Raw genomic sequence first — 26,959 nt, 5'->3', positions numbered from 1 at the left:
TCATAAAGCTCTGCAAGTAAGCTCCTCTTGTAAAAGGGAGTAAGCTGGAGGATAGAAAAGAGAGCACGCTAGAAGACAGCTTACTCTTTTTTTATGTTTAGAGTGCACATTTAATTCCAGTGTACCAATTTGTTTCAACATAATCGATGGCATCGTAGCGTCACCATGCTATCACGCGTTTGCTGTTTAGATTTCCTTTTCCGATTAAATCTCGTGTTGCCAGCTCCCTAACTGACGCAAGTTCACATTAATTTATTCTATGCAATTTCGCGCGCTCCACAGCCGGCGCGACGGGGTGCAAATTAGTAGCCACGACATCGCATGCTGATACGATTCTCGCCAGGACTCGGAGACGGCAACCTTTTCGTGAGTAAGTTGCAAGTGGAGAGTAAAATGGCGCGCCATGCGCAGCGGGTGGGGTGCTGACTCCAGGGGACTGGCGTGTTACTAAGACTGTTTAACGCGCAGAACTATATAATATATATATAATTGTTTTTTGGGGGGAAAGGAAATGACGCAGTATCTGTCTCATATATCGTTGGACACCTGAACCGCGCCGTAAGGGAAGGGATAAAGGAGGGAGTGAAAGAAGAAAGGAAGAGATAGGTGCCGTAGTGGAGGGCTCCGGAAAAATTTCGACCACCTGGGGATCTTTAACGTGCACTGACATCGCGCAGCACACGGACGCCTTAGCGTTTTTCCTCCATATAAACGCAGCCGCCGCAGTCGGGTTCGAACCCGGGAACTCCGGATCAGTAGTCGAGCGCCCTAACCACTGAGCCACCGCGGCGGGTCGTAGAACTATAGGCAAGCGGTTATTTCTTGGGTATTTGTGATAGTATGAACGATTTGATAGTATGAGGTAAATTGGTAAATTGGTTTTTGGGGAAAGGAAATGGCGCAGTATCTGTCTCATATATCGCGGACACCTGAACCACGCCGTAAGGGAAGGGATAAAGGAGGAAGTGAAAAAAGAAAGGAAGAAGGAGGTGTCGTAGTGGAGGTCTCCGGAATAATTTAGACCACCTGGGGATCTTTAACGTGCACTGGCATCGCGCAGTATGAGCATAAAGCGATTTGAGGTTCTCCGCGGGTTAACAGCAAAGTTTTACTTGTATCCGCCGTATCTCTGTTCACTGGAACGGAGAAGGTTAGTTGAGCTCGGCAGCCCTGAAAAAAAAACGGCAAAAACACCGTGGCCTGCAACCTGTACACTGCAACGGCCGGAGCTTCGTTGAAAGCGGAGAGAAGAGCCATTTTAAACAAAATTATTTGCCGGACGATTTTTCCACGAAGAATGCGCGCGCGAAACTCAAAGCAAGTGACGTCAAGATTTCACGTGCAGGGCAGTGTAATGCGTCGAAGTTGTCCGCTTTAGAAGGACTAGTTTCTATAATTTCGGAAAATTTGATACCTGTGTTTTCACACACACACACACACACACACACACACACACACACACACACACACACACACACACACACACACACACACACACACACACACACACACACACACACACACACACACACACACACACACACACACCCACACACACACACACACACACACACACACACAAACATACATGTGTGTGTGTGTGTGTGTGTGTGTGTGTGTGTGTGGGTGTGGGTGTGTGTGTGTATGTGTGTGTGTGTGTGTGTGTGTGTGTGTGTGTGTGTGTGTGTGTGTGTGTGTGTGTGTGTGTGTGTGTGTGTGTGTGTGTGTGTGTGTGTGTGTGTGTGTGTGTGTGTGTGTGTGTGTGTGTGTGTGTGAAAACACAGGCGCTGGTGAACACTCTCAAGGCTCGCTTACACCCAGTAAACATAAATACCCACGAGAGCAGCAGATTGGACAGCCGTCGCCGTAGCTCAGTTGGTAAGAGCACCGGACGCGATATTCGGAGGTCGTGGGTTCGGATCCCACCGGCGGCATGGTTGTTTTTTCTGCTGCTTTATTTATAAGTAATTTTATTTAAACGATTTATTAATCTAAGAATTATTATCCTACTGATAAGCATAACACATTAAAAAAAAATATTAACGTTCCCCTATGCACCTTGGTTTTCGGTGACTGTTGGCTCCCTTCATAAATTTGTCAAACGGGCCCCTCATTTCCTTTACCTTGTCTGCTGATATATATATATATATATATATATATATATATATATATATATATATATATATATATATATATATATATATATATATATATATATATATATATATATATATATATATATACACACACACTGCACACGTGCCTAACGTGCAGTCGGAAAACATCTTGCGTATCTCTTATCCTCTGCCCTTCTGTCTACAACCATTTCTTTTTTCACCGGTATATACTTCTTCTCTGCCCCTTTTGGTTTCAACCGCCCTCTATATTCAGGTGGCAGACATGAATGCGGGAATTTCAGCGGTCGGCACCCTTCGGCGATTCGTTTTATTAAAGTAAATTAACCACAGACAGGATCACTGAGGTTTATAAACAATAATTTTTTAATTTTGGAACTCCCGCACAAACATTGAGAGCCTCTGTCGAAATTATTTTACCAACTACCGCAAGAAATTACCTTCCTTTCAGCTGCAATCAGTTCTACGCAAATGAATACAGACTTCTCTGCAGAGAAGAACCTGCGTTCTGCATTTACTTTGATGGCCAAATCAGTTATACCCGACCCGGAGGTTCCACTTAAGTCGGTTATTTATTGTACATTTCCACAGAGCACTGAGAAGAGAAAGAATTTACCAAGTTCGCGGCGAACATCTCCACACCTCTGCCTACCTATGCAATGCAGCCAGTGAGCAAGTAACAATAAAGGATATAAATGAGAACAGAGGCAGCTACTGCAACGCCCGCTGGGAGCGCAGCTGCCTGACCTCCATTGACAGCAAAATATATGGAACGAGAGTACGACACATGCAGCCACATACACTGCGCTCCTTATAGAACGACGTTAACCTGCGAACTGAATCACCTGTTCACTTTTCACACCGAGTTGCCGTCCTCTACTTAGTGCAACAGTGGTGCACAAGTCAGGCCGTAATTCTTTTGGGTCTAAAAGAAAGAATGCATGTCTGTAACCGATTTTGGCGCACGATAGGGGACCACAGATGGCCAACTTCGAGCAGTCCCTCACTAAGAGGTAGCATTATACCGTCCAGTGAGGAGGTAAGATGACGCACGAATGCAGTACATTTACCGGAGAATGCTTTATGCTTGCGTGTCTCTCGTTTCACTGAAAGCGGTAAAACACGGAAACTACATCCGGAAGAATTTCACTGTGCATAGCAAGGAGTGCTCAAGGGAACCTTAGTGCCTTACAACAGCCGTGCGCTGTACGCTAATTGTAATTTTATTGAAAGCGCGCTTTGAACGCTTGTCTAGTCCAACCTTTAGCATTTTGTAAGCAGTTATGTCTACCGTCTGAGATGATTTAAATTGCTCATCGCACAAGTTAAATGATTTATTACTTTGTGTATTGTTAAATTGTTCTCCCTTCCTTCGTTTAGAAGTTGATTCTTTTTTTAAAGCGAGAAACATTGACTAATCTAAATGGCCGCGTTTCTGCTCATGTTGAAATACCGAACACTTAGTTGTTTTGCGACTCGGCGCGACACACAAGACGACGCCAGAAGACACGACGAGTGCTGAATAAACAAAGGTAAAGGGAACACGGCAAACCACATCGCTGTCCACAACAAGAAGGAGCAATCTGCGCTCACCAACGTAGGGGCTGCCTTCGTCGCTCATCCTGGAGGAATTCCTGCGTGCGGATTCGGCCGACGGTGATGGCCTGCTGCCATCCCTCGCCGACTGACCGTTGCCAGCGCCACCGTCCGATGATGGGCTGCCGAGGAGAAGACTGCCCTCCTGCCGCGACCCGGGCATCGCTGGTAATCGCCTGTAGACCGCGTGACGGTATGTCTTCCCTGCAGAACAGTCCAAGACACCGTCGCGAGATTCACTCAGTGGCGCACCTCCAGCACACACGCACACACTACCGCAACCGACGGAACTCTCAGAGGAACCAAACAAAGTGTGGCCACCGCCGCTGCTGCCGCCAACTCTGTGCTACGAGCTCCCATGCACAGAGCCACGACACGCACAGGAACAGCAGACGATCGCACCGGATGCGAACCGATCGCGATTCAGCGCAAGGTTCAAAGCGGGAAGGAATCGCCGAGAAGACAAAAGAAGCCGCGGCTTCGTCTTGCCTATTGTCTACCGGCGACAATCCGAGTGACACGTGATGGGCGAGATGACGTTAACAAAGGAACGAGCCGCGCTCTTCGTTGCAGTGAATTTGAGACTCCAGGCCGGGTGCACATGCACTTACCGCGAGGCGTCACTCTGAGCGTGCAGTCAGCTGCCCCTGACTCACAGATGGCTCCGTCTCATCTTGCGAAATGTCGAGAACGCGACTTACAACGAAAACGCGTGACGTAGTGCTTGGCTCCTTGTCTCTGCACCGCTCCCTCGTTCGTTCGCTCGCCTGCTCTTCTCCGTATACCGCGGCGCGGCGTCCGGGTAGCGAGCGGAAGTGCGGCCTATTCTCACAGACGCCGGCGCGCCAAGGCAGCAGCTGGCTTAGTCAAACGCTGTCTGCGCGCGCGGAAAGAGCAACCAACTCCACCGCCGGCGGAGACTGAATCCATCCTCCCTCTCCTCCTCACATTTCTACTTCCTCTCGCTCTCGCAGTTCAGGGCGCGTAGGTGCACGTGCACTCGGACGAGAAAGCGTGCCGCAGTCGTCGTTCCCGGTGCAGGCGCACTCGCGTCGCTACCGCCCCCCTTCTCTTCCCCCTTGCATGCACGCAACGGCCAGATGCAGCCTCCGCTCTCGTAAGGCCGCTCTGATGTTTTGTTTCGCCCCTGAGCCCGCTCAGACGCCGCCGCGGGCTCACGGAGGCGAGGCGTCAACGTACGCGCTGCATCGCCGGCCGTCGCGCCCGGCTAGGCCCTCCGATGGTTCGGGCAAGGACGGGCTGTCGGCCCTGTGCGCTGGCCTTGACGACGGCAGACAAAGGAATGGAAGCAGGAACTAAAACATGCAATGAGAAGGCCAGAGGTGGGAAAGAAAACAAGCAAACGCTAGGACGCGGCCGAAGGGGGACCGGTACGAAGCTGCCAGGAACTGGTCCTCACGCCGTTGTCCGTGCTTCTTTGTTCCTTGCGTCGGCGTTGCGAAATGTTTGCTGGCGCCGTGGTCAGTAAAAGAAAGGAGGACCGGGACGCAAGGGTTGTCTGCAGCAGACGGATGCCGCTGTTTTTTCCAACTCGAGCTTGGCGATCCCACCTGGACAGTGCCAGACCATGTACGCTTTTTGTCACAAGTTTGTAGCCCACACGATTGAGAGGGACCGCTGCATGCCCACCAGCAGTGCCACTATCCGCGGTTGTTGTCGGTAGAGATGATGCATCAGGCGAGGAGGCACGTTACTGTTGCTACGAACAAATGTTGCGCAAACAGACGACCTTAGGAGAGAAAACGCAAATTTGCACCTGTCTTTCCCATTTTCCTCTCCTATAAGTCCACTCAGTTTAGCACAAATTTTTCCTTGCAATGGTCTTTGACAAACTGATCTAACAGCTAGCCAGCACGACTCACCTGATTGTCAGCTTGAGCATGAGAACGCGACGGACATGACTCCCTGTCTGGTGCATCCTCGCTAACAACAAGCGCCATGGGCAATGCGCTGCTTCTCTAGCCTCATGGCTCCAGCGGGCTACAAACTTTTGACGAAGACTACGCTGAAGCCTGCTTTATCGACGAAGTGCCGCCGGAAAAACTAGCTGTCACATTGCCTCTGCAAGCATGAAACGACTGAATATCCACGAAGTATTTTTTTCCGGTAATCGACGAAGCAGTTGTTCGTACGAAATTAAGAGAACTTCCTTGGTCACATATCTAGAGAGGTTTGAAATACAACGGAGAAGAGGACACCTTCATTAATCAGAATTATGACCTTGGTAGCAGTCTGAAGTTCCGAGTTTTATTAATTACAACGCTGCTCGAAAATGTCGCCGACCAAGCGCTTTTTTTTAATGAGAAAAAAGAATGTTCTCAGTGGCCTCTTATGGTCCAAAGCTTGGTTCCAGATTTCTTTTAATTAGTTTTTTGTACCTCATTCGAATTATTATGTAATCGCTTTCAGCTTGGTGGTAAGGTTCAGTTCCTTATCAAAGTTGACTCTCATGAAACTGGAGCAGCTCTCATTGAACACGTAAGTCAGTGCTCCCTACTGCACGCGCTGACCTCTCTCAAGGTTGCGGTGTTTTTACGAAGGACTAAAGCACTCAAATCTGCAGGGCGTCCGAGCCTTTTGCTGACCTTGGGAAAAGCTAACTCACGCCGCTCATGCATGAACCTAAGTCAGAACCTCCATTAAAAAGATGAGTGGCAGCGCGCTTATCCTGATCTGAAGAGTGTACAGCTTGGCCGGAATGCAAAGCGAACACGCATATGTCGCATTTGTGGGCTTTGCGTGGAGATATTTCTTTACAGCCTGCTTATGAATATGCACTTCAGTAGACCCTTTACCCAGAAACGTGAGTAAGGCTGGTTGTGTACTGCAGCTGACAGCTGACGGGTAAAATATTTTGTTTTGTTCACAGGCGCTGTTCTCGTTTAATTCCGGCCTGACTGTACATCACAGAGCGCCGCGGGACGCATGATAAAAGTCCCTAGATGAAATATTTCATTATCTATTTATAACACATCTTTTGCACGCCGGTCAATGTTACTACACGCAGAAACTATCTGTAGGAGCGGTCGTGGAAGTGCTACAGGTAGTATCCAAGTTATATTTGCTTCAATTTCGATGGCATTAAAACGTACGGTTACATCGGCGGCACTGAGAGTGAATCTTTAATGGACTTAATGGAATATTCAGCGGATTGTACGTCCTTGATGACTCATTGCTAACATGTTCGAGACTTATTGGTAAATAATGGCGCAATGCTACTTGATTCAAGTTGCATGAAGTTATTGTCCCACACCTACATGCAGCGCCTCTCAGTAACACCTGTTATTCTTGACAGCAAAAAAAAAAACATAATTAAAACACTGAAGTTTGCACCTCAAACGCAGCTGTGCACTCTAGTCTTCACTGCACAGATTGAAACCAAGAATGAAAGTTTGCTTTACTCATTGCAGATTTGCTTCATTGCTTTAAATGTATGTGCAATTCAAGTGGCCACTAATTTAGCTTGCAAATCTTCAATTCCCATTAGAGATATAATCGCTGAGAAAAACTGCACACAACAAAATATGTAATGCAATGAAATCCAACAATAGGGAAAGAAATGGAATCTCTGTCGTTGGAAACAGACCGCGTCCCTGCACGTGTAGAGGCCGCAGCAGGCACTCTGTCACGGTTGCGTCTGAATGTATTTTTAAAACGCGCGGGGTGAAGTCCCGAGCCCGACGCTCGATTTTTTTGCTCCGGCAGTTGCATGGCCTTCCAGATTGATCCATTAAAATGTAGAGCAATGGCCTCCTATGTGCGTTCGTTGTTGTTGTGTGCGGTCGGTTGTTGTTGTTGGCCTCTGGTGGAGTGGCAAGTTGAACGCAGCATTTTTGTTTTCATTCTTTTTACACGCATACCTGGAAGCAGTGAAGCAAAAGTTTTTAAACGTCCATACAAGCTGTCCTGCACAGCGAAGTTGTAAGGTCTAAGATGGAGAGAAATAAGTAAAGGGTCGAGAAAAAATTGCCACGAAGCCTTCCCCTTACGTTTAAATGTCTTCAGTGATTTTCGTTGCCCTTTCTTCATCCTGGCCAAAGCGTTCCTTATTGGTCTTATATGACAGCCTTCACTGCTCGATGCGAGAGATGGATAAACTTTAAAAGAATTATTTTGCTCCACAGCAAGGAGAGGAACGAAGGGGAAAAGAAAGACGGCCGAAACAAACGAGCAAATACATCAGGAAAGATAGAAGGAAGGAAGGACTAAAAGTGAAAATGTAAAAAATAAAAAGCGCAACAAAAAAAGAACCACGTTACCCATTTAAGTGAATTATTTACAGCTACTTGCATGATGCGGCACTCTCTACGGGATGCTTGTACTGACCACACCCCACCGCGGTGTCTTAAGGACTACGACTTTCACTTGGTTTGATCACGGTTTGATCACGATTTGATCCTGGTTTGATCCCGATTTGATCCCGGGTACGGTGACTGTTTGTCGACCGAGCATAAATGCGAGAACGGCCGTGTACTGAGATTGCGGTGCACAGTATGCCAGGAAGTGGAAACTTATATAAATCCCCAGCCTTCCACTATAGCGTGACTCGAACTCCACACTGTTGTCATCGCGTTAACGGTGGTCAGTGCATTAACTATTCAGACTTCTAGTGTTGGCCCTCCCAACTGCTGCTCCTTATGATGTACAAATGTTTGCAGCGTACGCCACCGGCATTGATTGTACGTGGTGAAGAATGAGTTTGTGCAATTAAATTCAAGAATTAAAAAGGAATGGGGTGGAGCAATAGGAACGATGAAAGAAAGCAGCTGAAGCCGGCATCAGTTTCTTGCTTCCGAGAGCATGGTTCTATGCTAAAAGATGTGAAGCGCGAAACATTGGTTGGAAGACTATTAGCATAACAGCTTCTACTTCGACGCGCACGGTACCCTTCGAGATCAGGGTTCGAATAATATATTATGATATTGACCTCTGTCAGAGTTAAAAGCGAAACAACATAATGGCGATTTTCTTTGGAGTTGTGGAAAAAAAAACTTGTCAGGAGGAGGGGGGGGGGGGGGCAGCTACTCATGTAAGAAACGCTTTGTGCAGGCGATGGAGGCTGAAATGTCATAGTACACAGCATCAGCCGCGAATGAAGGATACTAAGAACTGTGGGACTGCAGTTTAATGGAATGGTTTTGAACATACTTCATACCCAACAATTCTGGACAAAACCATTTTTGAACGGGAAATAGTTTATGAACGCAGTTTTTTATGTTTCGTAATATTTCACTATAACAATCAATATGTCCTTAGATCTCCCTTCGACTGGCTCGCATTTTTTTAATAATAATAATTGGTTTTGGGGGGAAAGGAAATGGCGCAGTATCTGTCTCATATATCGTAGGACACCTGAACCGCGCCGTAAGGGAAGGGATAAAGGAGGGAGTGAAAGAAGAAAGGAAGAAGAGGTGCCGTTTTGCTATTTAAGTTTTTGCTATCGTCAAAAGCGTTCCTTATTGGTTTTATATGGCAGTCTTCACTGCTCGATGCTCGATGCGAGTGATGGAAAAACTTAAAAAAAAGACATATTTTGCTCTACATCGGAAGAATGGACTATAACCTTTAATATTTTCATAACAGTACCTTACAATTTTGGTTTGGTTTGGTTAATTGGTTTATTGGGTTTAACGTTCCAAAGCGACTCGGGCTGTGAGGGACGCCGCAGTGGAGGGCTCCCTGAAATGTCTACCACCTGGGGTTCTTTTACGTGCACTCACATCGCACAGTACACGGGCCTCTAGAATTTCGCCTCCATGGAAACTCGACCGCCGCGGCCGGGATCGAAACCGCATATTTCGGGTCAGCAGCCGAGCGCCATAACCACTGAGCCACCGCGGCAGGCCCTTACGATATTGGATATCTTGAACCTTAAAATTTTCCAATATTCAAAATTTTTGTCCAAGAATGTTGGGCATGGTTTACTGCAAAGTGTGCTCATTCTAATTCGCATTCCACTATATTACCCTGGCTGTTCAAATTTCTATCAAGCTTTCTCTGCTGAATCCCTATTTCGAAGCATCTACATGCAGCTTCCAACTAACCGACTGCCTTACAACAGCTACATAGCCCCTTTTGGTTTGGTTTGGTTAATTGGGTTTAACGTTCCAAAGCGACTCGGGCTGTGAGGGACGCCGTAATGAAGGGATCCGGAAATTTCGGCCACCTGGGGTTCTTTAACATGCACGGACATCACACAGTACACGGGCCTCTAGAATTTCGCCTCCATCGAAATTCGACCACCGCCGGCGGGATCGAACCCGTGTCTTTCGGGTCAGCAGCCGAGCGCCATAACCACTGAGCCACCGCGGCAGGCCCTTACGATTTTGGATATCTTGAACCTTACAATTTTCCAATATCCAAATTTTTGTCCAAGAATGTTGGGCATGGTTTACTGCAAAGTGTGCTCATTCTAATTCGCATTCCACTATATTACCCTGGCAGTTCAAATTTCTGTCAAGCTTTCTCTGTTGAACAACCATTTCAAAGCTTCTACATGCAGCTTCCAACTAACCGACTGCCTTACAACAGCTACATAGCCCCGCACACGACATCAAACAACGTCACTCACTACATATCCTCAGTCGCTTTGGGACGTTAAACCCCATAAACCAACTACATATCCTCAGCTGCCACCGGCTGAACAGTCACACTTCTCTCGTACGCCCGCATGCTGTCACTGCGAGCTTGACAGTGACAACGAGCAATTTATATTACTGCTCGTCTACCCTAACAGGAAACAGAAGTCGTTGAGGGACTTGTTTTTCCATGTGTTTTATGTTTCGTGCATGGACATGGTTTCCTGCTTCGGGAACAGCTGCTCGATCCACGTACCTGAAACCAGGGCCGCTTGCTTAACAGCATCTATTTTCGCGTTTGCTATAATGCTACTCGTACGCGATTTTTTCCGTATACTATAGCTTCGCTTTGCCTTGCCGACTCGCGGTTTATCTAGTTTTTTCTTCTTTTTTTCTGACACATTTTTGCCTTCCCTTGCAGCTCATAACCTAAAGTAGACTTTCACATCTATCTGGAAATTTTCCTGCTCCAAATATTGCTGTTCTTTTCACCCGCGCGCGACATCAAACTTGAAAATGTGACATGGAAGACATACGTACGCGAATATATGTACAGCGTCTGCCAAAAGTAACCAGACTGCACGGTTTGCTTCTCAGTCGTATATTGAAGCTCTTATGACAGCCTTCAAGCTCTTAATCTCTTTATGACAAGGAGAACGCTTGTCCTCATCTTCCAAGACCTCTTTGATCAGGATGGAAGCCGTAACGACTCTAATATACGAACGAGAAGCAAACCATGCAGTCTGGTTACTTCTGGCAAATATTGTACGCATATTTCGATATGAAGCTTTCAGACTAACACTTGAAAAAAAAAAAAACGGCACCATACTACGGCACGACATTCACGCTGAATAACTATTTAGTGAAGAGCTTTAATAATTCAACGTGGCTTTAGTACAGGCTGCACGTCTAAACAAAAAGGAATAAAAATGAATAGTCTATCCTATTGCGCACCCCCTTTTATAATAGGTAGTGCGCTCTAGAGGGCATATAACACCCTTTTTATTCCCACACAGGCGAACTTGTGTTTAGGGTGTATAGCCGGCCTTGTGAGCGCAGTGGGGTGTTTTACATCAGTATAGCCTTCATTGGGATTCATAGTTTGCTTTCTACTCTCTATCCTCACTGTAATGCAGACACTATGAGAGCGATGTCAAGAATAAAAAGAGAACAAAGGATAAATTAACTCCGAGAAACTCGTTTCATTCATGATGTTGGACAGAGTGGATGACTGTGTATGGTTACCATTATTTTCAGGGTCAAAAAATAAAAGAGTGAAGAGGATACAGTAGGATTAAACTAACACCTTCGAACTGTCAAGACCACCTTTTTCGGAACTCCAAAAGACTCAGAAAAGCAGAAAAATAAAGCACGCACTTGAAATTAGAAGAAAGGAGATCATGGTATGATAGTGGTCAGTAGTAAATAACGTCTCAAAGCTAAACGTGGGTTATGATGGCTGCGTAATGGAGAGTTCTAGATCAACTGCGACCACCTGGGGATCTTGACGTGCAATAGCATAGCAAAGCACAAGGGTGTCTTTGCGAAGCGCATCCGACGAAATGCGGTCGCCGCTGATGGGATTCAATTCCGCGACCTCCGGCTGATCAGAAGCATGGCAGTTGTAAGTACAGGCTCAGTTTATGAGCTTCTTTACCAATTTTTCTCCTCGACTTCTTGTGCTTATATTGTTTTCTGTTTGCCACTACAAATAATATTTCAAGCGGTTTGATTGCGTAACGTGACCCAGAAACCAATATCTCTGCATTTTGAAGCGGAACACTTAGGGAATGCAGGAGATAAAAAAAGTTTAGGGAAAGCCTAATTCCATTCTGTGGTGTGATGCGGTAGTATAGGACCACTTGACGCCTGAGCGCGACAAACTTGCGGTATGGTGACGTCATTTCCAGCTTAGCTGACGTCACACCCGATCTGGTGACGTCAATTCCGGCTACGTCATGAGTCATGGCTGGCCGTATGACTGATCCACACATACAGTTTTGCCATACACAGCATCACGCCACCCCCATATACCAAAACACCACTGCTTACTGCCTATAGGCAGCCTAGCATGGCTATGTGACATCGCGGTGTCAACGCAAAATGGTCCAGCTCACTCACTATGCCATCGCATTAAAAAAAAAAAACAACCATGGGAGTTAAGATGACTGACGTGCGGAGAGTGTTGCGCAGCATGTTACACTCGAAGGTAGCCCCAGCTTCATTTGTCTCAAGTTGGCAAGAAACGGAGAAGGGTGTTGACACTTCAAAGCTAAGTGTAAGTATGAAAGCACTTCCTAAATAGACTAATATGGAGCTAAAGAATAGACGCGATTAAAAAAAGTGGATGCTTGATTGATTGAGTCCTTCATTTGTGGAGTTTTACGTGTGAAAGAAAAAAAAACTGTCGTTTGTGAGGCTCGGTGCAAGGCAAAAGCTCCAGATTGCTTTCGGGCACTTCAGGTTCTCCAGTATCACGGAAATGCGAGTGTGCAAAAGCTATATGGAATTCAACCGCCGCCGAAATGTGTCCGTTTCCTGTTGGGACGAATTCGTCAGCAGCCGGAAGCAGCAGTCAGTGGTCCACCGCGTCAGGCCGCTTGACATGGGTCAGTATTTTTCTCGAAGAAGCACGCGCACCTTGCGAATACGTAGACTTTCGTGTACTCGTTGGGCACGCTGCAAGCCGTGCGGGAAAGCATCCGGCGTTTGTTCCAAGCTGTGTTTCTTCAGGTTCCGGCTGTTACCGTGATTAATACGGAGCAGTTTGCCCCGTTTCATTTTGCACACTCGGGCGAAGCCGCTTTCACAGCATGTTGTAATTTCCGTCTATACTTTCATGCTCAGATGTGGGTTAACAGTTTGTAGACTTCATCCTACTCTCCTAGACTGCCTAGGAGGGGTTAGGTAGGTCATATCCATGTTTATTTTTATTTCTGTCTCCCTCCCAGCTTTGAATTGACAGTTTTTTGGTTTTCTTTCGAGAGAGAAACCACGTACAGTTCGCGTCACCCTTGCGTACCGCGCTCGAACGCTGTGCTCCTGAGTCATCTGTATACCCACGTCTATACAGCTGATTGCTGGGTTCGGGACGTGCTGCTTTTTACCACCCGGGACCACACATACCGACAAGACTTGCCGCTTTGTCACCCGCAGTAGAAAACTAGAGCCAAGGCCTATTGAACCCCTTCATCTTGCGGGATCTTGTTCGCACCGCAGGGACTCCGTTCCTCGGGGGGCACTGAGGACGCGGCAGTTAAGGTAGTTCCAGCGCGAACCCGAAAGAGAAAGAGATGAATTTATTAAAAAAGGCTGGATCCAGGTCTAACGGGGGTAAGAAAGGCAGGAGAGGGCTGGGTGTGAGTCACTATGGAGGTATCGCACGAGAACCTACACTGTGAGTCCAACGTCTCTTTAGCGGCAGTTGGCGGCCGAATCCATTTCTCGCAAGACGTCACCGTCGTGGCGTCCGCCCGAGACAATCATCTTGCCTCCCTTTTGTAGTTCTTTCCTTAGCAGTATTTCAGCCACAAATCCGACACCTGCAGCGTGCCTAAGTCTAGCAATCGAGCGGGGAAAAAAAGCTAGACATAGTATATAGGCTGGCCTGTGAATTGAAACTAACGAGTGAAATGACCCTCAGTGAATGGGCTGTTACCTTTACACCATCTCCCCATTCGACACACGCTGCTTCACTCTCCGGAAAAACTAAATCATTTACTTCCGCCCGGCGGCAAGACAGCAAAGGCTTGTCTCCATATGCGGGCGCGCATGCTCACATGCATCTCAATCCCAGAAGACACCGTTAGACGTCGCTGGATGGCTCCATAGTGCACTGTCCTGGCGTTATACATAAAGATGACGTGCCCTGTACTAAACACACGAATAAGGAGAAAAAATAAACAGCTGGAGATCAAGACCCACTGCCGAAAAGGCTCTACCTATACGGGGTGTTTCACCTAATAGCACCTAATACATTACACAATTTTCAAAAATAGGCTTTTTGAGTTACAAGAGCGCTTTTTTTTCGGCTCAGCATTATCAGTGGAGTAGTCCATAAAGATAAAGCTAAGACGTGCAAACTAGCAGGTTAGGTAGCTAATATTGAATAGTTAGTTTATAACTATTACTATTAAGCTCCTTAATTATTGAGAGACGTGTTCCGCACCGTAAGTAATATCAATATGAGTTTTTATAATTTCGAAAACGTGGTTACCGTCGGCTTTGCGGCCCAACAAATTTTAGCTATTTCGACGAGTTACGAGCACTGGACAGTTGGCTTTGCATGCAAGCTTCTCGTAAGCCCATGCATTTGGGCACGATGCAGACAAAATTTATAAGGCCACAGCGCTAAGGGTAACCGCGTTTTCGGAATTCTAAAAACTGATTTGGATATTTCTTATGGTGGGCTACAGGTCTCTAAATAATTAAAGACTCTAACAGTAACAGTTAAAAGGTAACTATTGAATATTAGTTAATCAGCCTGCTATTTAGCACTCCTTAGCTGTATAGTGATGAACTACGCCACTAACAATGCAATGTCGGAAAAAGCGCTCTTCTAACTCAAAAAGCCAGTTTTTTAAATTTTGCAGAGTCTTACGTGAAACACCCTGTATAGTATAATGGCACGACGTGAACATCTGCTAACATTGGCTAATTCATTTTGTCAACAGCGTACAAGACAGCGACGTTCTACTGCGTCATTAAGCGCTCCTATACGGCGCCTTACTTAGCTGCCTGTGCGTTACGAAGCAGGAAGGCGCACACGCTGCTACAGCTCGGCGTTGTCAACGCACGCTACGACAGCCACTGTAAACAAGACATGGTCCTGCAGCGGCTCGCTGAGCAGCAAGCGAAGAGACAATCAATCTTTCGCCGCGTCAACAAGACTGTCACAACACTTAGCGCAGGGCAACTCCTGATTGCGTGAAAATGGCCGGACTGCAAACGGTGCTTTCCGTCAGTGGGGAGACACTTGGGTGCCCAAGAGTGCGACCGAGTGAATCCAGAAAGAAAAAAAAAATCACGTGATGCTGCTGGCTCGTCCTTAATCAACAAAGTGCACAATACCAATGCGGTATCAGCTTGCAGATGGACCTGAATGGTATGGTATGGTATGGTATGGTATGGTATGTCATGGTATGGTATGGTATCGTTAAGATCACAACATACTGCATGTGGGATTTGAGGAACGTGGTTTAACGTAAATGTCTTCGAATAGATTTTTACCAACAGAAGTTGTTTCACGTGTAGTAACACCACAAGGAACACAGCTGTTTGCCTTCGATTTTTTTTTTAAATTTTACCTACGTCAACCCATATAAACCAAAACTTAAAAATTAAAATATTTTTTCGATCTAGAATGTTGATTTCACTTCCTAATTCAGAATCATCTTTTAACTGGTGGAAATATATCACCACAAAGATTTGAGCCGTCCTATAATGTACGATACTATAGGGAAATTCGCTACCTGCTACGTTCGGTAAAGCTTCAAACATATGACAAAGACTTTAAAGTCACATTTCTCATCACGCGCGGTGCTTTTCTTATGCAAAATCCCCAAAAGTATTTGAGTTTTATTGCAGCATTATATGTAGTCGCTGGACTCGAAATTCAAAAATGGCCTCCAGACAAGACTGTGGATTTTTCTGAACGCACACAAAACACCAAACCAAACGCACCCAACATAACCCACGCACAGGAATAGTTTAACCCTCTTGAGCCTATGCTAGCGGTCACATGCTTTTGCACAATAAACACGCAGAGTTGCTGTGCAAAAAAAGCGGTGTCCTACATGCAGGACGCTATTGGCATATATGGGTTAAAATGCAGCAGCCACGGGCGGGATTCGATCCCGTGACTTCGTACGCAGCAGGAGAAATGCCTCAGCCACTACGCAAACGTGGCGGGAGCTCGCAGGCGATGCAGAGTTGGATCAATGCCTGTGATTTTATGCTGCTGCCTTTGGTCCTCCACGTGCCGTGTACGGTGGGCCGGAACGAATGATTTGATACTGACCTGTTGGCAGCAGGGTCGGCTCCAGACCGTGACGGCGGCGCCTGCAGGAAATATGGAGCCCGGGTCATCGCCTGACCCACTTGTTCGTTTCGGGTTCAGAATAGACTTTCTCAAGTGAAGAAAAAAGACATAGGGAAAAGAATGTATAGCGTTCCGCGAGAAACATTCCATTTTTTTTTGTACCTCTGCTTGCATGAATGTCTGCTCCCATGTCGTCATCTCGGCTCTGTTCTCCATTTCTCTATTCAAGCCCTAATAAATTCGTTTTCAGTCTGGTTTATTATTTCTCGAGATCAGTCATTCATTCATTAAATACGGAATGAATATAATGCCTATTAACGAGGAGTAAGATGCCCCAGCAACCATACATGCCTTGCGAGCGAGCAACTAAAAGCTAAAGAGGCAGCTTTGCCTATAGTCGGATGCAACTTAAGTCTGCAGTGAAGCTCCGCCCACATTCATGACTGCTGCACTGAATTACTCCGCGACAAAGAAGTAGTCCATTAATGAAGTTATTTTTGTGACCTAAGCGAAGCACATATCACAAGACGAAATTATAACCTGAAGGGTTTCGGTGCATCTGCACGGCTTGTTTGATGTCGTCAAACATTAAACAGCTGTTTTAATTTACTTTAGCGGTTAGTCAGGGGAATATAATACAGGACCCGGCAGGCCCAATTTGGGCAGGCCATAGTCCATTGTTGCCATCTTTCTTTTTTAAAGACCGTATCGTGCCACAGGGCTTAAATTTATGCTTCGATGGGGCAAGGGGGTACTACATCCGGGTAACTGTCTCTTCCCCGCAAATTTCTGCAGTCACAGGGACCACGATCCATCAATCGGCGCATAACCACCGCACAGTTTCTTTTTGAGAAAGCTCCACGGTCATGAGAGATACACCATCATACTCCGTCATTCGTCGGCGCTGTTCCGCCGGTGCGGCATGGACGTGGGGCTGCGCGTTTATGCAAGCAAGTGGCATCACTGCGGTGTTTCTGCCATGACCTAAGTGACGTCATCCCCATGGCCTACGTCACCGAGAACAATGATCAACGGGAGAGGACCAAACGAGGTGAAATCGAAACAAAACTTTAGAAGATGAAGAACCTGGGGCTGCATTCTGTAATGATCCATTTCATTTCCGATTTGGTTCGGGCCTAAAGTCAACGTGACTAAAACAACAGCAGGTAGGAAAGCAAACGGCTAATCACACACACACACACAGCCCTGCTGGTCGCTGCATCACCACTAGCCACCTTGAGCCACCCTCTTGTCGCCGCATCCAGTCCGGCTGAATCACACGGACCACGCTGCGCCGATTCGCCGCACAAACGACACCTAGTTTAATTGTCGAGACTGAATTAGTGGCAATAAACCACGTAAGACGTGTTAAACGCGTCGTGTTCCCCTTCACTCGAGGGCGTCGGCGTCGGTCAGTCAGTGCGACATGGGATCTGACGTGCTTTTATGCAAACAGGCGGCTTAATGTGCATGGTTCTGTCCCGACTAGCGTGACGTCTGTTCTAACTCCCTACGGCAATGGGAACAGGACGAATGACAGGACCTAAATGGAATGAAAAGAAGTGAACATTTACGGAATGCTGCCCCAGGTCACGAATAGAATTAAGCTATAGAGACAGGCACACTTCTACCTTAAACAGCTTTAGGTTTACTTGGACACGGCTGAGCTCGTTGTTGCCGCCTTTTCGCTGCCTGATCTGTTCTTTGGTTCCACGATACACAAAGCGAAAACCTGTACGTCGAGGCACATGGAGGTTATAGAATGTCTGCGTGCTTTCGTAAAGTGCACCTTTAGTTCACCACTTTTAACGCCAGCTGTAAGTAAAATCGGTTCCAAGTGACTACTGCCAAAAGTTAAGCAGTTCGCTTGAAAATTCCGCAGTTTCTATAAGTTCCCGCACTGTATTATAAAAAAAGTTTAGCGCTCCTGAAGAGGATCAAGAAAGAAAAGACAGGATACAGGAAACGCGCGCGGTAACGCTCTTTCTTGCTCCTTATCTGAAGCTGGACTTCTTAAATACGATGAACGACCAACGAGGCGAGCTTTCCGCCTTGACTCTCGCATGAGCCCAGTCGTACTTGCAATAAACCATCCGAAACCGATGACCAGGATACTTGCTTGAACAGCCTCGATGAGAAGAGGCACTTCCTTGACCGAAACGAGTGCCTTTCAACGTGCTCCATCAAACAGCTACGGAGCAGTATTTCGGCCAGCGTCACATCAACCTTTAACGTCAGCATTTACGTCACCGTTTACGTCAGCTATTTACGTTGCGGATAAAAAGTTGTGGATTCATTCCTAGCTATGGAACTTGGTTTGAGATCCACCTGTTACGGGTTCTTTATATAGATGGTGCAAATATAACTCACTATCGACAGATCCGTGTGGCTGAACGAACCACTGCCGCTTTCCTCATAGCGTTGGCATTGCTATATCGACTGTGGAGGCAAGTCGTGTATATCCCCCTTGCAGAAGTTAATGAGTTAGATTGCCAATCATTCTGCCAGAATATTCTTTCTCTAACAGTTAATAAACCACCGGTTATAGAATGAAAACAACAACAATAACAACAATTTCTTCTTAATATAAGCTAATGCACACACCTGAAAATCTAACTTATTTGCATCGATTAGCGCAGTTCTGACCTGAGATATGTGCACACGTCTCGAACACACACTGGGAACTTAGTCCGTTTTGCACGGTTAGCTTAAGTGCTAGAGTCATGCTCAGTTATTAAAATCGTGCGAACGGTTATCTGCGTTGCATAAACGGGTTAGCGTAGCAACATGGAACTGTCTGGCAATTAAATGTTGGAGAGCAGAAGTTTGCTCCAATTAGCCAAAATTTCTGCTTTGCTAAAGTTAATTTCTAGTGCGTCAGAGCGTGTAGCGTCTCCTCTTCGGAAATTGCAGTTCAGCCGCTCGCACACGGCCACGGTTAAAATGTGACATCCTACGAAACTATACATCCTTGTCTATCACACGTTCTTCTCAATCATGGCGAAATTCTAACTTGCACTCTAAACGGCCACGGTCACTGTTTTCTCTGATCTCACTGCTGCTAATGCCCGCACTGAACGACTGCGTCGCATATGGAGCTTACGTGAATATGCGTAATCATTGCTGTGTCACCCAAGGAAATGTCGAAATGTCGTCCCCCTGTTTTCCTGAGCCTACTTGGCCTCGCAGTGTTTGCAGAATGCAATATTTGTTAAGTGCGGAAATTTTGCAGAGCAATGGGTTCCAATATATTTGCTCGAGGAGAAGCTAGGACACAAAAAAAGCTAGCTGCTCAGTCTCAGCGGTTGTAATATTGTACTGCTGTGCGCGAGGTTGTTTGTTCGAATTTGTCAGGGAGGCCACATTTTGATGGAGGCCAAATGCAAAAAAAAAAACCCCGTGTACTAAGGTTTCAGTGCATGTTTCAGAGCCTCAGATGTCCGAAATCAACCCTTAGTATTGTCCCATACGGTTCGTTTCTTAGCGTACGGTGAAGCTTTGGTACGTAGACTATTTACAAACATTTATAGACATCAATGCCCACTGCAGTGAATTTGCGAAAACTGGAAGTCACAGAAGTGTTCATCAATAATTTGCTTTCAGACTTCCGCTAGAACAGAGATTTAGGACAGGCACAGGGAGTAAAAGTAATATTTTTGCGGCGCAAGTCTCTATAATCTCCCGGGAAAAATTTCCGCAAACTGAGAAATTACCAGTCATTGAACAGTGTAAAGTAGTCTTACATGGGCATCATCTTTTTTTCTTGTTTACTTTACGCTGCAGCCTTACTGAGAAACCGGGTAAATCTACTCGAAAGCGCCACTTTCTAGAACTTGACGACACCGGATCTATAGCTCAAGCCGTGTATGTGGATAATTACGGAATCAATATTCGCTATGACGAGGGTTTTGCGATTCCTGAGATTAAAGGGTCAACTCTCGTAAGCACACCAGCGATGCAACGCGGCCGAGGCTCGGTCCCCACTCTCTCCTGTAAATGGCCTTTAATAAATTTTTCCACCACCACCACCACTTGTTTCCCGTGATTCCCATTAGTATTGACTTCACCATGAAACATGAGCAAATAAAGTTTATAGTACCAGGAACTTTGTACACATCGTAGCGAATGGTAAAGATTCAAACTTACAAAGTGCTGAAAATAATACCTATACAGCTATTGAAGTGTTTACCTAAATATCCGCTTTTTTGTTTTTTCAAACAGAACTTACCTGACAAGTTCGACGAAAGAGCCACCCCTTTTTTTGTCATGTTAAGAAGAAAATTGAGTTTTTTTTTTTGTGTGCATGCATGATATGCACTGAAAGAATCGAAATGATTGCTGCTTGACGACTCGTCATGATTCTGCTATGTTCTCTACTGTACTGAATAACTTATTTTGCCTTGGTGGTTACTGGCTCCTAGTCTTTTTTTTTATGCAGTCGATTGAAAATGCGCTTGTATCGCGTCGCCGGTGAACATTAACGGGCTAGTTTGTGCAATGGGGCAAGCGACCGAATAAACTGGTTGCCACTGCTTTCGCGCCAATTCGAGTGTTCCTCAAAGACTTATGTTTTCCCAGCAATGCAAGCGATTTCTTATAGTTGAGCTGAATTATACCTGAATCGTATAAACTCTGCTTCTTTTACTACAAAGCTGAACTTGCCAGAACACATATACAAATCTCCCCACAAAGTAGCGTGGTCATTTTTAATCAACGAGCCGTCGCGGTGGCTCAGTGGTTATGGTGCTCGGCTGCTGACCCGGAAGACGCGGGTTCGATCCCGGCCGCGGCGTTCGCACTTCGATGGAGGCGAAATGCTAGAGGCCCGCGTACTGTGCGATGTCAGTGTCCGTTAAAGAACCCCAGGTGGTCGAAATTTCCGGAGCCCTTCACTACGGCGTCCCTCATAGCCTGAGTTGCTTTGGGACGTTAAACCCCATAAACCAAACCATTTTTCATCAAATAATAAAGAACGGAAGAATTTTATCGTCCCGTTCATGTTACGAAATATTTTTGAGATTTACGAAATATTTTAGAAGATTTACATGAGGCTCTGCCGAAATGTTGACCTTATGAGTAGATGGCTTAATCTGAGTTGAGGAACTATAGATCTGCTGCGCGCGCGCAACTTCGGTTTATGAACGTCGAGGTTGTCTGGCGCATAGATTTCACGTTAGACGCCTAGCAAGGCCCGCGTGAGCAGTCTCAGTTGCAGCAGCTTCCAAGCTTGAACCACACTTCTGTCATACGAACGCCAGAAAGTCTGTGGCGATGCACTGTACACAACGAGGTACAACACTCTCGCATCTGTGGGATCGCCAGCGTGTTGTGTACTCGTGCGTACCACATACCCTTTTCTCTCGTCTCCTTTATCTCTTCCCACTGACTGCCTTTCCCATTCCTCCCAGTGAAGCTGTACGACAAGCGACATCTCTGCCTTTCTAGTTAAGACGTTTTTTTTTAAATTGAATAGCCGTTGCCGCTGTTAAAACCTCTGCAGCCAGCATTGCTGATGGTAACCTCTTCTAGCAGGTTGCCGTGAATACGCGGTCTCGGCAGCTGGGCGCCTTAAGACCGAATCCTGATCCTCGTGGGTGGCATCGTCCCGAGTAAAGACATCGTCCTTTAAAGGCGGGAAACCACGGAAAAAATTGACGCCATCAGTGTCTTCTGGTAGCTTACTTGTTCATAGAGGGCAAGGTTCCAAGGATTGGCCGTTTTTCTTTTGCAAAAGTGCTAAACATTGCTTTCCGAAAGGCCTTGAATAAATACTTGCATCAATACTTTGCACAAATATACGCTGCTTTGTCGGTCTCCACAAGAATATAGATATCGGATTGCGCTAACGATACGTGTGAACCAAACACGAGGACGTTGCCCCGCTCTCTGTGTTGGCTGCACCTCAAATGGCGGCTGATTTTGTAACTTTTTTTTTAGCTCTTATTAAATTCTTCCCAGTAATATCAGGCTTCGAATTCTTCCTTGCGTGGCCTATCCCCCACTTGGGTACGTGCAACTCACCAAGTTCAAAACAACAACAACATCAACACCAACAGCAATAGCCTGAAAAGAGATCCTCGGAATCCATCGCAGCGGTGTGGTATTAACCAGCAGACTAATTAAATATCTCTCTACAGCACTAATTGGTTCCGCTAGGCAACGCCTGCTATAACAATATCCAAAAAAATCCAGCTCTCTTGTGGCCTCTGGTTGTTGTTTTTTTGGCGGCATCAATGAGAGCCCATTTGATTAAAAAAATTGGTACGATATTATTTGCTCTTTTAAAGTTGGTATACTGCACTTAATATTTAGGTGCAACTTGTTTTTCTCACGCGGTATGCTGAATTCGGGCAAGAATGTGTGAATTGTGCGAAAAGTGCTATCAGATAAGCATAATATTCTTGCAGATTCAGCCTCACATGCAAATGCATTGTCTTTATTAAGTGATACAGTGTTGTTTTTTGAGCTTCACATGTGTGGGGGATAAAAGAGATGTTTCTTTTTCTGCTTTCTACAAGTTTCATGCGTTCTCTAGAGCCACCCAGAAAGGTATAAAAAATCATTTTAAAGACAAGCACGCGTAATAAAGGCGTTATTGATGCAGTTGATGAGTGACACAGCTGGGTCTTGCCAATTTCAAGATAAAACAAAAAAAAACTGCCTGCGAGGAGCACCAAAGAGCAGCTAAAACGTGAAATATTGTGCTGGAAATGAAATCTAATTTTCACAAAATTTAAAAGTCAGTTTTTTTCAGAAGTTTAGACACTGTGATATTACACTGCACTGCTTTGTTCCTGTCTTTTGGCTAGATCTCTGTGCGCGGTACAACGGAATGAACATGTTCGTTGTAATCTTGGAATTGGAAGAAAAAAAAAACTAATTCCTTGTAGAAGTGTTCAGCAGGTATGCAAATGGATACGTAAAACAATGAGACAGCTGATTAAGCAGCTACAAGCCAGTATTTCTCTGCACAGATCTATGATTAGCGAAATAAAGTGCTATATACGCCAGACGATATCACACTTGATGTTAAAATAGGCTGATTGAATATTAAATAACGTAACGAAAAGTGAGGCTCTTTTTAAATTTCTAAGCCTGGTTACCGCTCTTTGTAACTTATACTAGGGTTAGTCAGTTGGAATGGGCACGCAGTTATCAACATACGCTCCCAAGACAAGAAGACTTGCACGCGGCGTAAGGCGTCCGGCGTTCGCCTGACCCGAAGACTGCGAATTCCCTTCTCTACCCGCCATCTAGAGCTTTTACCGAAAGATCTCTAAATTCGCTCAGCTGCATCGCGACTGGACCCTGACGACACACATTTTTAGTTTTCCAACAAACAAGCAGGAGGAAATGTAGAAGCCTGGTGAACAATAGTAAGTAGCTAATTATGCAGCCGGCGAGGAAATAATTCTGCACTTAAACGCTTTATCGACTGTTAACAATAATGGCCATTTGCCCACTGGTAGCTCAAGCTGAATTTTCATCGCTAGTTGTGTGCATGAGTATTAAAATATAGCTGCAAGCATTATCCTGAAAGCGTAAAGAGCCCCGTCACTGCTGACCCTTCAAAAGTGACCGGCGAAGTCGGTTGTTGCCCCGCCGCGGTGGCTCAGTGGTTAGGGCGCTCGACTACTGATCCGGAGTTCCCGGGTTCGAACCCGACCGCGGCGGCTGCGTTTTTATGGAGGCAAAACGCTAAGGCGCCCGTGTGCTGTGCGATGTCAGTGCACGTTAAAGAACCCCAGGTGGTCGAAATTATTCCGGAGCCCTCCATTACGGTACCTATTCTTCCTTTCTTCTTTCACTCCCTCCTTTATCCCTTCCCTTACGGCGCGGTTCAGGTGTCCAACGATATATGAGACTGATACTGCGCCATTTCCTTTCCCCAAAATCCAATTATAAGTCTGTTGTTCGCTTCCCCTTACCATGCGTTCCCGCGCCGAGCAGCCATCTCGTTCGGGGCAGCTGGTAGCGCAGGTCGGAAACTCTGTCGGCAAGGCTTCACATGAAGCAAGGCGTCCAACTTTGACTGGGGTCGGGGCGATACTCACGCGCTTCACGGCTAGCGCTTCGCACCAGTGGCGCTTTCTCAAGTGGCGTCCAAGGCTGACAAGCGGAGGGGCCGGCGGCATCTCGCATACACGCACAGGAGGTGAATTCAGCGAGCGAGGGGGAAGGACGACGCGTGCAGCTGCACGCGGAAGGGGTGACGCAACTGCACCAGGCATCGGCTGCGCTTGGCTTCACCACGCGCGAGGGAGGAAAAAGCACTGATCTTCGACTGCGAATGCGACAATGGCCCCCTTTTTAAGGAATGTATACAAGGCGAAGTAAGGCGCCTTTTAGGCAACATTTTCGAAGTGTTTCGAAAGAACAGTGTCCGTAGTCCGGAGTAAAGATGACACAAATAAAAAAGCAAATGCTTGGGTAGCAATAAAACAAGCCGTTGGCCTCGCGTTCCAACTTGAACGCTGTTGTTGGCGCACCACCGGTTCGGCCTTGAGAACATCTCTTTCCTTTATCTTCTTTGCCATAATGGCTCTGTGTAATGCAAGACCACAGAATTAACAACCATATACAGCGCACCTGATAGCTGTCTCTACTTAGTATGCGTTCTCGTATTGAGCAGAGTCTGGAAAAACGGAACAGCGTCTCTTCCGAGGAACAACGTTCGGTCACGCCACGTACATTCACATTATAGCCTCGACAAAAATTAAATACACGTTGAACACGCCCCTGGAACACCGGTACAACGTTCACTCGACAGAGATTACGTACATGAGAGGAAGCAGTTAGATACCGCACAGATCGTACTCCGCTTCAGATCGGTGGATCAACATGTGTGTGTACCTAGGTGAGCTAACGGCGCCCGGAGAGCGCAGGGTTGGATGTCGAAGGATGAAGAAAAGCTTGGGTTTCCAAGCATGCGAGTAGAGGTTACTCCGAAATGGCATGTCCTCTTAAATGTTTTTCTCTATCGTAGAGGTCTCCTACTCGTAATGGCAAGTTGTGCTAATGAAATCTGGGTAGAGCTATTTAGAGCTGGGGCACAGGACGAGAAAAGCAATTCTCTCGCACTGTGCGCTTCTAAATAGCCCAGGCTTCTACCCTAAAGTGTGCTTTAGGGTGGAAGATGGTAGAGTCAACTGTTGGAGCCAGCTGGTGGAGCCGCAGTGGTGGAGCCACGATGGTGGAGCCTGTCTACCAAAGCAAATACCTTTTTAGACGCTATAACGAGTGAGTGGTTCTGCATCGATGTATATGGGCCACTGGTTCCAACCCTGCTTTTCGCTTTTCCCTAACCTCTAGTCACAAGAACTGCACCAGCTGATGGCGACATCATTGTGGATTGGCTCGGAAATGTTTGTTGTTCAGGGATCTGGAGAACATGTACGTAATTTTCAACGTGCCGTATACAACCAATGTATACAACACGCGTAGCATTGACCGCTGGTTATTTCCTGGCACCCGAACAAATTATGGGCGGCAAATGTTAAAATACAGTTTGCCAGCCACTCAAAACCCGGAATGTATCTCCTAACTCTGAAAGGAGATTGCACAAGTCATTTTGTTTTGTTTCGTTTGTGTTCTTCCGAATTTACCTATTGCTTTGTGTTCATTCCTAATATAGTGATCATCACGGCTGCTTCTGTCAAGTGTTTGTTAGTAGGGTGTAGGTCTCGTCACGCTTCCAGAACGATTTTTGCCGGCAACCGCAGCGTTGCAATGTACGTTGTGAGGTTGAAATAAATTTGATTTGTTTTAACTTGATTTGATGTCATGCAGAAAAGCACCGCTATCACAACTTAAGCTTCTAGCGTAATTTTAACCAACAAAGGAGGTTTTCAAGTTTCAAGAAATGCGCCCGAGCTCCCGCAAGCACGCCTATACGCAAACATACATTCAGGGTACGAAAGGCCTGACTCACGGGCTTTGTATGGCGGCCAAACATCACTCTGAAGTGACTAGCGATATTTGCTTGTGAGCACTAAATACTTCAGGCTATAAAATCCTACAGTACAAAGCAGGAAACTGAGCGAGTTGGTACTCGTTCATAGTGGAAATTTTCAAGCGCTACAATACCAACGACACAGAGGGGGACACGGCACTACTCGCAACTGAAATGTTTTATTCGGAGGCATTAATATATCCGCAAAAACCAACAAAAAACCCCGCAACTCACGCAACACGTGCTTAAGTTTAGGCGGGAAAACATTACCAAGCGATCCTGATTCGATTATCTAGGAACTCTCTCTCTACTGGAAGGGCTAATCGACAAGTCACTGACACATGAAAGCCCCGATTTTGTTAGAAGGAAGGCCTCCAATACCTTTCGCGTCGCTCGATCGCGGTGACGGAATTAGCACTTTAGTAGTCTTGAAAAGCGGAGAACACCCGCGGCAGTTGTGAAATGGCGCACCACATTGTTCGGAGTGCCACTCTTGTCACGACAATTCGCATGCTCCATGAGCCGCACATTCAGACAACGTCCACTCTGTCCGACGTACACCTTACCACGTGACATGGGAACTTGGTGCACAATACCGACCTTACAAGCAACACACGGTGACACGTGCCTAAAACTA

At 46.3% G+C, this 26,959-nt stretch overlaps 1 protein-coding gene across 3 annotated transcripts in view; it reads right to left on the bottom strand.

Annotated features, from left to right (window-relative positions):
• LOC144136768 (ATP-binding cassette subfamily G member 4-like) overlaps positions 1 to 24,435 on the bottom strand; it is a 94,698-nt gene extending 70,263 nt beyond the window's left edge. The window contains exons 1-3 of one of the 3 annotated variants that reach the window (XM_077669372.1): positions 24,299 to 24,435; positions 16,350 to 16,390; positions 3,729 to 3,935 (exon numbers count right to left, since the gene is read on the bottom strand). In XM_077669372.1, the coding sequence (XP_077525498.1) occupies positions 3,729 to 3,935; positions 16,350 to 16,390; positions 24,299 to 24,324 (274 nt within the window). In that variant the 5' untranslated portion in view covers positions 24,325 to 24,435. Of the gene's footprint in view, positions 1 to 3,728; positions 3,936 to 4,342; positions 4,756 to 16,349; positions 16,391 to 24,298 lie in introns of those variants that run through there. The other 2 variants (XM_077669373.1, XM_077669374.1) reach the window with 2 other exon arrangements.
• Between the last annotated feature and the right edge of the window lie 2,524 nt (positions 24,436 to 26,959).

This window comes from Amblyomma americanum, chromosome 6, assembly GCF_052857255.1.
Source record: "Amblyomma americanum isolate KBUSLIRL-KWMA chromosome 6, ASM5285725v1, whole genome shotgun sequence".
In the NCBI taxonomy this organism is placed as follows: Eukaryota; Metazoa; Arthropoda; class Arachnida; order Ixodida; family Ixodidae; genus Amblyomma; species Amblyomma americanum.
Note: the sequence above shows the minus strand (reverse complement) of the source record. Positions and strands in the feature narration are given on the sequence as shown.